At 38.0% G+C, this 13,004-nt stretch overlaps 1 protein-coding gene across 3 annotated transcripts in view; it reads left to right on the forward strand.

Moving 5' to 3' along the window:
• COL11A1 (collagen type XI alpha 1 chain) overlaps nucleotides 1-13,004 on the forward strand; it is a gene marked incomplete at both ends in the record, with an annotated part of 162,576 nt that overhangs the window by 25,855 nt on the left and 123,717 nt on the right. For all 3 annotated transcript variants that reach the window (XM_082483933.1, XM_082483935.1, XM_082483934.1), the window contains one exon: nucleotides 11,784-11,912. In XM_082483933.1, coding sequence (XP_082340059.1) covers nucleotides 11,784-11,912 — 129 coding nt within the window. The remainder of the gene's footprint in view (nucleotides 1-11,783; nucleotides 11,913-13,004) is intronic.

Genomic DNA, 13,004 nt, shown 5'->3' on the forward strand with positions numbered 1-13,004 from the left:
CCAGTGCTCTGCCACCCTCAAAGTTCCTCCTCATGTTAAGATGGAACTTCCTATGTTCAAGTTTGAGCCAGTTACCTCTTGCCCTATCACTGGGCACCACTGAAAAAAGACTGTTCCCATCCCCCTGCCATTTTCCCTTTTAGTATTTATAAGCATTAATAAGATCCCCCCTCAGTTGTCTCTTCTCCAGACTAAAAAGACCCAAGTCCCTTGGCCTTTCCTCATAAGAGAGATGTTCTAATCCCCTAATCATCTTTGTAGCCTTTTGCTGGACCCTCTCCAGCAGTTCCCTGTCCTTCTTGAACTGGGGAGCCCAGAAGTGGACACAATACTCCAGATGCAGCCTCACCAGGGCAGAGTAGAGGGGGGAGGATGACCTCCGTTGACCTGCTGGCCACACTCTTCTTGATGCAACCTCCTTTCAGGTCATTGTAGAGAGCAATAAGAGCTCTCCTCAGCCTCCTTTTCTCCAGGGTAAACAACCCCAGTTCCTTCAGCCGCTCCTCATAAGACTTTTTCTTTAGACCCTTCACCAGCTTTGTTGCCCTTCTTTGGACACTCAAAGAAATCGTGCAGCTGTCTGTAAAGTCAGTTTACAGGCTGAATCTTAACATTCAGCACTGGAACAGCAACGTTTCTACTGTTTGTAACATCACTGTACATTTCTGTATTCCTTCGGTGATTAGGTTTCCTTAACTGATTGCACCCCTTTTCTCTTACTTTATTCAGAGAAATCAGTTACATTCTTTTAAGGCTGTTTTTGTAATTGCTGGGGGTTTCTTTTTAGTCTGATGTATCTTACTTAAATTAGAAGCTTACAGTCTTTTGGGATAGGTTTCTGCTTTCTCTTTTAAAGACAATAAGAAGAGATTCTTTCAGTATATCAATAGAAAATGAAGACTAGGGAAAATGTAGGCCCACTGGTGAATGAGACAGGTGCCCTAGTGGTGGAAGACACAGAGAAGGCAGAGTTACTGAATGCCTTCTTTTCTTCAGTCGTCACTGCTAAAGCTGTCCTTCACGAATCCCATACTCTGAAGGCAAAGGAGAATGTCTGGAGAGAGGAAGATTTTCCCTCAGTTGAGGACCGGGTCAGAGACCACTTGGCCAAGCTGGACATTCATAAGTCCATGGGCCCTGACGGGATGCACCCACGAGTGCTGAGGGAGCTGGCAGACGTTATTGCTAGACCACTCTCCATCGTCTTTGAAAGGTCATGGAGAACAGGAGAGGTACCTGAGGACTGGAGGAAGGCTGACATCACTCCGATCTTCAAAAAAGGCAAGAAGGAGGACCCAGGGAACTACAGACTGGTTAGTCTCACCTCTGTCCCTGGGAAGGTAATGGAGCGACTCATTCTGGATGTCATCTCCAAACACGTTGAGGAACAGGAAGTTATTGGAAGTGGTCAACATGGATTTACCAAGGGTAAATCATGCTTGACCAATCTGATAGCTTTCTATGATGTTATAACTGGTTGGCTGGATGAGAGGAGAGTCGTGGATGTCATCTAGCTTGACTTTTGGCACTGTCTCCCATAACATCCTCATTAGGAAGCTGAGGAAGTATGGGCTAGATGAGGAGACAGCAAGGTGGACTGAGAGTTGGCTGCAGGACAGAACTCAGAGGGTTGTGATCAGCGGCACAGAGTCTAGTTGGAGGCCTGTAACCATTGGTGTCCCCCAGGGGTCAATACTTGGTCCAATTTTGTTTAATATATTCATTAATGACCTGGATGAGGGGACACAGTGTATCCTCAGCAAATTTGCTGATGATACCAAACTGGGTGGGGTGACTGACACCCCAGAGGGCCGTGCTGCCATCCAGCGTGACCTGGACAGGCTGGAGAGCTGGGCAGAGAAGAACCTAATGAGGTTCAACAAAAGCAAGTGCAAGGTCCTGCACCTGGGGAGGAAGAATGCAAAGCACCAGTATAGGTTAGGGGCGGACCTGCTGGGAAGTAGCTCTGAGGAGAAGGATCTGGGGGTCCTAGTAGACAGTAAATTATCCATGACCCATCAATGTGCCCTTGTTGCCAAAAAGGCCAATGGAATCCTGGGCTGCATAGGGAAGAGTGTGGCCAGTAGGTCGAGGGAGGTCATTCTCCCCCTCTGCTCTGCACTGGTGAGGCCACAACTGGAATACTGTGTCCAGTTTTGGGCTCCCCAGTTCAAGAGGGACAGGGAACTGCTGGAGCGAGTCCAGCGAAGGGCAACTAAGATGATTAAGGGCTTGGAGCATCTCCCTTATGAGGAAAGGCTGAGAGAGCTGGGACTCTTTAGCCTGGAGAAGAGAAGGCTGAGGGGAGACCTTATTATGGCGTACAAGTATCTAAAGGGTGGGTTGAAGGAGGATGGAGCCAGGCTTTTTTCAATGGTTCCCAGTAACAGGACGAGGGGCAATGGGCACAAGTTAGAACATAGGAAGTTCCGTTCAAATACATGGAAACACTTCTTTACGGTGAGGGTGGCAGAGCACTGGAACAGGCTGCCCAGGGAGGTTGTGGAGTCCCCTTCTCTGGAGATTTTCAAGACCTGCCTGGATGCAGTCCTGAGTAATGTGCTCTGGGCAATCCTGCTTTAGCAGGGGAGTTGGACTAGATGATCTCTAGAGGTCCCTTCCAACTCTGAAAACTCCGTGATTCCGTGAATTCTTGCATACACATGAGTCAGAAATAGATATTGTTACGTGACATTATCCTGACCTCCTGAAAACTTGATTGTATCTTTGGAAAAATGAATTACTTCTTCAGTTGTATTGCTCTAACATATTTGCAACGATTATTAATTTAGAATCCTCCAAATATTGCTCCTATGAGGAATATTTCACACTTTTTAAAAAAGTGTTACATCACAGTGGATCAAATATTCTATTTTGTTTCCATCTGTGTTATTTTAAATTTGGAATGCAGCAAAATTTAATGAATTTAAATTCCTGGCTATTCCCTTTTCTGTTTTCTGTTCCTAGTATTAATTTCTGTTTTCTAGGCAGTTATCCCACCTTTGTTTTGATTCTGGCAGTCTGACTATTGCTAACACAACAACACATTATAGTACACTGGGAAATTTTAAATGCATACATTTTAATCAGTTTGACATGACTGCTTTGATATAACTTTTCTATGTTGATGATCAATAATTTCTGAGTAAGTAAGCATACTGGCTGTCCAGAGATCAGGTAGATCACTGCTGAAAGAAGGAAAGGGCTGATTAGTGTCCTAAGAGCAAGATAAATGACTACCTAATTTGCCATTTTTGTATATTCAACAAACATAATATTTCTTGATAGGTTTAACTACTGGTGCTAAAGCTAAGAGGCATTTTTTAGTACCAATCTCAGAAAGATCTTCTGGTTTAGCTTTAAAAGAAAGAAAGAAATTATCTTAAGTATTTTCCAAATCTTGCGGGAGGGTGGTGTTTTATATGAGGAAAGTCTAGTTTGGAGTTGCTTGCTGCTCATTCCTGAATGTACGTGCTAATCTGCGATTTTATGACATCATGCTCAATTAATATGGAAATTAATATGATGTCACAAACAAGATATTGAGTACAAGCAAGCATTAAACATCAAGTGCATACAAATGCTTGAGAAGCAAATTATAAACTGTGAATGTGTCTTAAAATAATAAAATTATGCTGTCTAGAAACTGTATTATTACTAACTGCCAGATTATGAGAGCTTCATTTACACTGCTAAGCACTTGCTCACTGAAGTGGGTCTACTTATATCAGTGGGACTAATCTGTAAATGCTTGTTTATGAAAGAGTGACACAGTATACCTCAAACATTTACATGTGTCATTTGAAATTAATCTCTTTGTCTTTTCAAGTACATAGTGCAAGAAGGGCTGGTTTGTGTGTGCTTGTTGCAAAGAAAAGAAATGCTACAATAGCATGCAAAAATAATAAAAAAAAAAAAAAACCAAACCAAGAAGTAATTAGTCAGATGCTGGTACATGGCACCTAGTAAGAGAATTTTGAATTGTGTCTATTGAAATATGTTTGTAGCTTACATGTTTGATAAATAGCAGGGATCTTTTTATTCATTGCCAGCTTTAAGGATTTGTCACTTCTCATTTAGTGCTGTTGGTGTGAACAATAGAACAGGTTTTTATAACAAGTATTTTATAATAAGTTAATAATTAACAGAGTCTTTATGCAGATATTTCCCTATAGAGACTTTTTTCCTTCAAACCTCCAAAACATCAGACCAATACAATGATTTTTTAGGCACTGTGCTGTAAATGAGCATAACAAGACAAAATTTGATGTATATAAGACTCTTGTTTAAAGCCAATGAAAGCTTTAACTGCACACAATTTATGAGAGTAAATCCTTGCAGTAATCCTTGTTAATAAATGGTTTAGATTTTGATGCTGGGTTTTAACCTGTTTTCATGAAAAAAGCATTCATACATTTATGCACAACATAGGATTCCTTTAAATAGCTTGGGTGAGCAGTTGAAGATAGAGTGGCAGTACCTTGACAGCAATATGATTTAACTTATAGATCCCTTCAGATGAGTAACCATCCCTCACATATCTCTGTAAGCACAGGAAGTCCAAGTGTTCAAGTGCAGAAAAGCCATTCATCTGTGTGCATACGCCGTGAAGAAGGCAGCAGTAGCAGAATGGGTAGAGCTTTTACTGACTGACCAAAATTGCTGTATGGCTAAAGTAGAATACAGAAGCTAGCCCAAAGTAAAATTCCACCAAAGGCAAGTAGTGTGAATGATGTATCATCAGTATTCTCTGTTTCATACTGTCCTGTTGAGCTGCACTACTAGCTAATGTAGACATAGCTAAAATGATTCCCATTATACATCACCTTTAATAATTGCTAGTGACCCACTAAATGTTTAGCGTCAGTCAGACTAGAAAGTAATGTTTAACATAAATGGGACAGAAACCAAAAAATTCAAAACGTTCCTGGCAAAAATATTGAGAAGCAACCTTCTAGCTATCAACACCAGAGAAGTGGACAACTTCCAGCCCTGGGAGGATAAAAAACAATTAAAAAAAAATCAAAGCAAACAATTTTTTCATTTCAGAGGCACCTAATTAAAAAACCAGATTTTTTTAACAAAAGCTTTCTATTTGGCTTGGGGTTTTTTTCCTTGTTTTTTTTTTTTTTTTTTAATCTGAAAGAATTGTGATTTTGTTTTTGTTATTTTTTATAGTATTTCCAAACTTATGCTCAATGAACAAAAGTAAACAATTCTGTTTTCCTTGTCATTTTTGAAAGCAGGAAGCAAGGAGAAAAAGAAAAAAAGGCTCTGATAATTTGTTAGAGTTCAAGTTCATTTTCAAGGAATATTTCCAAGAAACAAAGGAATGGTCATTTAACTAAACTGTTTGTAATTACATTTAAAATTAAGAACCTGGGCTTAAAAGAGTTGCCTGTTACATCAGCTCTGGCAAATTTTACTGATAGAATTTATTATCACCTCATTTAATATTGTGTGTAATACATTTAAGTTTTAAAGAACAGCTTTAAATGAGGTTTCAAAGATAAATAATGTAACAGATTTGCAGGTCTTTTATCAAGTAAATAAGATGTCCTTGGTCATGTGCGTGTCTGCATGTGTGTGTCGTGTACGCATGGTATATATACAGGCATTGTAATAAAATCTAATTTCTCAGCCAAGAATTGCAGTAGACTTTGGTCTGTGAACAACTTTGTTTTGAAGGTTAAAAATTATAATTGGTATATCAGCCTATTTCTTAACCAAGCCGAACATATACTACTATAACCATGGAGTTTCAAAGAATCAAGACGACGTTGATTTCTATGGAAACTTTGACCTGTACAGAATTCTGCTTTCACAATTTATTGCTTTTACAGTGCTTCAGTCTGGCAGGCTCTAAATATCTTTCTCTAGCTATATTATGCAATGGGCCGGGGTTATGGAATATTATATTAAAGGTCCCTGGAATTCTTCAATCCTTCAAATCTTTGCGGGAAGATTAAATGAATTCTGCAGCAGGTTTTTCTAAATCCTATAGTAATAATATCCAGGCTGTCTAGACTTTTGTTCTTTGGAGTCTATAGTTGTACTGTCACATAACTAATTAGAGAAAGTTGGCACATATGCACAGGTTAGGGTTTCTGCTGGTTTACTGAAGAGTCCACTCTGGAATTCTTAGGCTTTAGCCATTCTATGAAAATGAAAGATACTGATTTTGTTCTTCTGAGTTGATGGAGTGCCTAGCACTGGTTTTGTTATGCTTTTTATAATAGTAGTCATCTTTAAAATCTAATTATCCTTACAAGCATATAAGAGGTACTCATTTTATCCAGAATATGAATCAGAAGGATGGTATTTTTCTAATATTAGCCCTCCCCCTCTAGTTGTGGAAAGTCTTCCTGAACCTCTGATATATAAATTAGACATTTAAGTAGTTGCTGCGTTATTATTATTTTTTTTTTCCAAGCAGGAAATGACAATAAGCTTTCTCCTAATGAAATCATTCTAGAAAATCTCATTATTTTACAATAGGAAACTAGAACTTGAGTCTCAACTCTGGTCCAGTCACATTGTTACGTAGCGTCCTAGTTGTGCAACTACCAAGATCACTTGTTCTTTGAAATGTATTTATTTTTTAATGTTTGGAATAATTTGTGAAGTTTGCTTCTGTGGAGAGGGTCCTGCAGAGGGTCTCAAGTAATGCTTACCTGGTATTCCCTGGACAAAGGTCACTCTCACCTGGCAGGATTATTGTCTCATTAAGATTGTTGTGAAAGATATATCCCAAAATCTGTCTCTAGAACTGAACTGTTTGAGGTTCTTGTAGAACTAGGGAACTAGACCATAAAATTTTAAATACTGAAAAAAAAACAGTAATTTCAGCACTGATGCCTTCGTTTAGTGCCCTTACAGCCTTGTAAGAATTCATACTTTTGCCTTTTTAACAATGCTGGCAGGCGATAGTAGAGATGTCTTTTATCAACGATAGAAACTTTTGGCTGATAAATAGACTATAAACGGACTAATTTATGGTTGTACTGCTCTAATACACCATATTTAGAAGGCATTAGTAAGATTATATAGTTAAAAGGAAAAGAGAATGTTTCAAGAAGAGAGATAATATCTAAGACTTTTTATGAAGTCACAATTAAGATAGGAAGCAGCCATTAACATTTATTGCCTATAATGATAAAATAATTCATTCCTTATTTCTCAGGCCCTCAATGATTTATATCATTGAGAAAATCTGACTATATTTAACTGGAGATTTTCCTTATTCTGATTTTTGCTGTGGAATCTGAGAAAGGCTCTAAAAAGGTGGAACCAAATACACTGATTACTACCATGAGGCTAACTAAAGCAATAGTTGCATGAAGAGAAAGTCAATAAAATTGGAAAGAGGACTTAGTAGTCTACTGCTTTCCTGCAAATTGGGTCTCCATTTTCTTTTTCTGTTAGTCAACGCTGTATTTTTTCAGTGTTGCAAACTGTTTTCCCATCAAGAGGCTATGTTTTCACCTCAGATACCCCACCTTGTGTATTACTACTTAGTGAGGTGTGCGTTTCAACACATCCTGGAGGTGTACATAGATATAAACTTTTTTGTTCTAGAATGTCACTGTGAAATGTCTGGGAGATTCACAACGGAATTTTTAATGACTGAATTCGCCACACGCTTCTCATTCTTAGCTGGGCTGTTCCTTGTTGTAGAACAGTTAGTTTGAGTGAGTGTCTGTGCAGTTGTTCCAATAGGCAGGCATTCAACTGATTTCAGCATAATCTTGTAGCTCTGTAGCCTGATTCTCCACATTTGCTGTGGCATGCCACGAAGAAGCAAATGTTTCTTCAGATCTAATTAACTCCTTTTAATAGTCTTGGAGGATTCTGCAAAGAATAGCTTATTTGGTAGAGTACCTTTTAGGACAATGTTACAGAAGTAATCTTTCTGTACCATGTTTTCATGCTAGGCATAACTGGTGGACACGATATTTTATGATTCTCAGGCCACTTTTTTCATATAACCATGAGGCTGCTTCAAAAGCTTCTGATTTTAATTATGAGCACCTTCCCAAAATAGAGAGGAATTAAAACCTTCATAGACTTTAACTATTTTTATTCCGTATTGAGATGAATTACTCAACTATGCATAGACTTTGTGAGCTATGTGTTGGCTTTGACAACTTAGTATCTATTTCAATAAAGTATATATGATGCAATCTAAATACTAGGACTCCAAATTGATCTGGTTTACTTACAAGGGGTGTTAGGTATGCTTGAATACATTGCTGGATGTTCCCCTTCACCTCTGAGCAACTAAGACAGAGACCTAGCTCTCAGCTTTCTCATCTCTAATATGCAAATAATGTTAAATATCTGCGAAACAGCATTTAAATTCATTGTATTAAGTGTTATCCAGGATAAAAAATTGTTATAAGGAAGCAGATTTTTCTTCTTACTAAATAGACTTTTAGCACTTTTTGGGACAAGTTAAGCATGCACATTGTCACAAGTAATAGATGAAAAAGTGGCTGTGTATATGTCTGATGCCTCACCACAAGTTCTCTGCCTCTGCCTTCTACTGTCATCCCACTTATCTCTGACATGGTGGAAGACTGGCTTAGCAGAGACATCAAACATTTGACTTATATAACACACTATGTATCATCTATGAATGTTGTGAAATTTCCTGAGCAGTCTTTCCCAACAAAAGTGGTCATGACAATTTCATAGGGAAGGAAATAGAACTAATATATATAGACAGCTGCCTTTTGTACTTTTTTTTTTTTTCTTTATGCACTTCTCGGAGTACTTCAAGGATGCTCAGGTGTGTTTCTAAATTTTACTCTGTTCTTCTGTCTTCTTCCCCATCTTTGTTCTCCCCCTCTTGCTTTCATCATTCTATCCTGTGAGACTTCCTTTTTTCCTGCCATTTTTGTATAAGAATAACATTATGCACACATGCATATATGTTTAGATACCTCAGTGTTGTTTTAGAGACCAGTATTAGATCTGTCAATAGCCCATGACTCTGTTTATCTGTATTTTCATTTAAAGTTCTTAGGACTTGTGCAGGTATGTCGTTAAGTGCCTAATTTATGACTCCAGGTCATGAAATATGGCCAGATTAGGTATTTGTAGTTTATTCACAAAGAACTTGATAAAATACTATTTCAGTCTCACAAAGTCAAGCAGTTAAAATCAAATAATGTGTTTGTGAAGACTAAAGTCGTTCCATGAAAAATACTTATAGAGGAACAAACATCTTAGAATGATAACTAAATCACAATAATGAAATCTGCAATACTGTATGTGGAATTTCATGTGCTGAGATGATTGACCTGATCTGAAATGAAAGCTCTTCACTGACTAGTGAAACAGCACTGCCAATACATCAAGTACAAATACTCAAAGAAGCCATTTAATTAGCAAAGACAAAAATAAAAACAAAAAATAGAAAAACACTAATTTACTGGAAATACTTTTATAGCAGATGTTGAAGAAAAAGGGGGAAAATTAACATTTGAGATGCCAAATGTAAAATGAATCAGTTCCGCAGTAAACTTCTCACACATGAATAGCCAGTAGCAATTTACGTATACTGCGCAAGACTTCTGAGGGCCTCCCTCGATGTGGACCCATGACAGGCAGACAGGCGGGGCTGGGAAGTACAATCAATGGATCAGGAACAGCTTTAACCAATTTAGGGACATCTAAGCCAAGTGGTAAGAGCATGATGAGTGCTTCTTGCAAATGCACAGTCCGACAAAACTCAGTGCCAAAATTCCATGACATTCAAGATCAGCGCAAAGCAAGCTCCAGAATACTGTCAGTATTCCCCCACCTGTGTTCTCTTAGCATACCGTACTAAACAGCAGTAGTTTCAGGAGCAGTTCTGGCATTACTCACAGTAGCTGGCACACCGTATACATGGTGATCCATACGGGCATCTCAGAAAGCCATGTATGTTCAGGGGCATAGAGCAAGACAATAACCTGTGATCAACAGGGTGGGGACAGGGGTTCTACACGTCTATCTCTAGCGATTGCTCCAAAAGAGTTACCTCATTTGTCTTTCGGTTGCTAATTCTCTCTGACTTGTTCCTCTGCTTCACTAAATTTTAATTTGGCTGGTGAAAGAGGAAGGGGAGAGTGCTTTGGAAACACTTTGCTGGAGATGGGGGATGTATAGCCCAGGCTGACAATGACTACACAAAACCTCTCAAAGCACTCAAAGTCTTGAGGGAGTCATGTCAAGAATCAAAGGGGGAATTTCTCTGTATGTATAGCAGGTTTTGTAGGAAGATGTCCAAATCGGGAAGTATTACTGAGCTAAGGAAAATAGAAGAGACAGTCCAGAACCGCTGGCAGGGGAAATTCCAGTATTTCTGGAAGCTTAATAAAATATATTCTGACTCTAAATTAATCTGAGACACACAGGAATCTATAAAGTAACATGAGAGCGTTGTAAACAAAAGATTTGTAATGTATAGCCATTTTATGCTAAGAAACTAAATATTTTATATTTATGTTAAATAAATTAGTAAAAAAAATTGTAGAAGTAGGAAAATTGCAGAAGTTGTTTGATTTTTTTTTCAGTTTGAAGGGGTTTTGCTTCTTTCTGAAAGGAAGGAGTGTTACAAATTATTCTTTACTATTTTAAAATAATCTCCTATTTTGTTAATTTGTTAAAGGCTACTGTACTGAAAGATGTAAGGCGATTTTGGAAATACTGAGATAATAGTGAATTTTCCCAGCTGTACATTTCCATCAGTTGCAATATTTTCTCTTTAAAGACAAAACATGCACAGGTATACTGACAAAGTTATTCCTTTGCCCACATTTTTCATAAAAACAAAATAAGATTACATTAGAAGAATATAAAAGCTTAAAAATCCCCTCTTCTGAGGCAATAGTGAGAGATTGAAGTTCATGGGTTTTGACCAAGAACATGTGCCAATTTTCAATAACCTTATTTTTATGACAGCATAAGAAGCTTCTGAATGAGAAAATTTATAGTGGAAATGTTGGAAGGAATTCACCTAACATTGTTTAAATGGTACTACTATGTTAAGAAATGCACTGGATACCAGACAGCTTTCCATGCGAAATGATAAACATACAATGTCTCTGTAGGGGATCTCAGCAGAGCCATTTTTACTATCCATAATAGTGGGTCTCTTTACTGTGATATTGTTTTTACAAAATATATGGGAATGGAGATAAAAATAACATGTTCACTGTTAAAATTTTTATTTCAACATATTCTGTAGTGTGTATTTACTCGGTCCCTACTTAATTACTTTTTATTCCAATAACTGTGTCTCTGGTACAGCCTTTTTTATTTTATTGTATTTTCTCCCTTCTTTGAGACTACAGATGTGATGCAAACTCTCAGAATTATACTCTTGATCACTTGCATGCTGAGCTGCATGCTGGTTAATAGGAAGTGCCCTGAATTAAATCTTAGGAATTTAGACTGGTTCCCAGTGAAGAAGTAAACAAACAGCATGAAAATGACAGAGCAGGAGTTACACCTTCCCACCCTCTCCTTTCCAAACCAGACAGTATTTTAAGCCAGAATTTTCCACCTAGTCCATTCAGTATTAATTTGTATTGTTTTGGCACGTGAATAATAGTGAGAATGTTTTCCAGAATAGCAGCAGAAATTAAGTAGATATGTTATTTATAACCACAAATGTTAGTATCTAAGTATTACGTGCCTGAATTTTCTCATTTTTTTCTGAATGAAAATGCTGTACTGATGAACTGTAGACAATCTTTGTTTTTGTTATTTAATCTGCATGTGCTTTCCTGCAGGGTGAGATCCAGCAGCTGTTGATTATAGCTGACCCCAGAGCTGCATATGACTATTGTGAGCATTATAGCCCAGACTGTGATTCCCCAGTGCCCAATGCTGCTCAAGCTCAAGATCCTCAAGTTGATGAGGTGAGTAATCAGTCATGTATTACTAGATTTTATTGCACATTAGGGGTTGTGCTGGATACAAGTTACCCAAGGAACACTTACAACTAAATGGAATGCATTGTTCTAAATACAAGGGTGGAAGGTTGCAGGAGTGCATTCCTGTTTGCTATCCACTTATTTATGTCAAGCATTTGAAGGAACCTATCACACTGGTATTTGAATAGCCAGCATACTCAACGAAATTTAACTATAATGCCTTAAAAAATGATAGCAATATGAGTTTGTTTAGTTGTACCTATTTGTTCTTCCTGTGTACATTTATGATTTCACTGATGCTGACTACCATCACATGCCACATTTGAAAGATATGGGAGCTATGAGTACTCTGCAATTGTAAACAACTTCTGCTGGAAATGCCATGTGTTCTAATGAGCTTTGTCCAATGTACAAATGCATGTTCGCACAAAATTATTTCAGCCAGCTCTACTTGTAGCAGGTAAATGTCAACAGGGACAAAACATGGTTGAAATTTTTCCAAGAAACACAAAAAATGTTTACAGAAACCATTTGTCACTGTAAACACCTCTCACAGCCACAAACTGAATAATTCACTGGGAGCAAGATAGTTCCTCAGGTTAGACCTCTGAGAGTCAGCAGTTGTATGTATTGTACACATTATAAATACTTGCATCAAACACTGTAAAGTGGAAAGCTTTTGTAAATGTACCTAGTCTTAGGTGAACTTGGCTCCGGACAGTTATTATGCACTCAATTTTGTGTGATCTGACTGGTTATTGTTACTGAATGCTCAAGAGATCACCATTAAAAACTTGCTCAATTGTTCTCAGATGCCTCCTTTCAGCCAATTTTGAGACAAAACTTTTCCTAAATGCATTATAATTTTATTTGTTTTTACTGTTTATTCTGTGTATCTGACTGAAAATTATGTCATCAAGTGACTAAGGTCCATAGGGCCCCCGAACTTACTTCAAAGGCACTCCCACATCTGTTGCATCAGAGCTATAGTTCAAGATGTGCCAAGTCAATTACATATAGGCAGAGGCCTTTACACTACATTACAGTGTATGGAGTCTGGTCTCTTCATGAGGACCC

This window comes from Vanellus vanellus (genome assembly GCF_965231255.1).
Source record: "Vanellus vanellus genome assembly, chromosome: 5".
Classification (NCBI taxonomy): Eukaryota; Metazoa; Chordata; class Aves; order Charadriiformes; family Charadriidae; genus Vanellus; species Vanellus vanellus.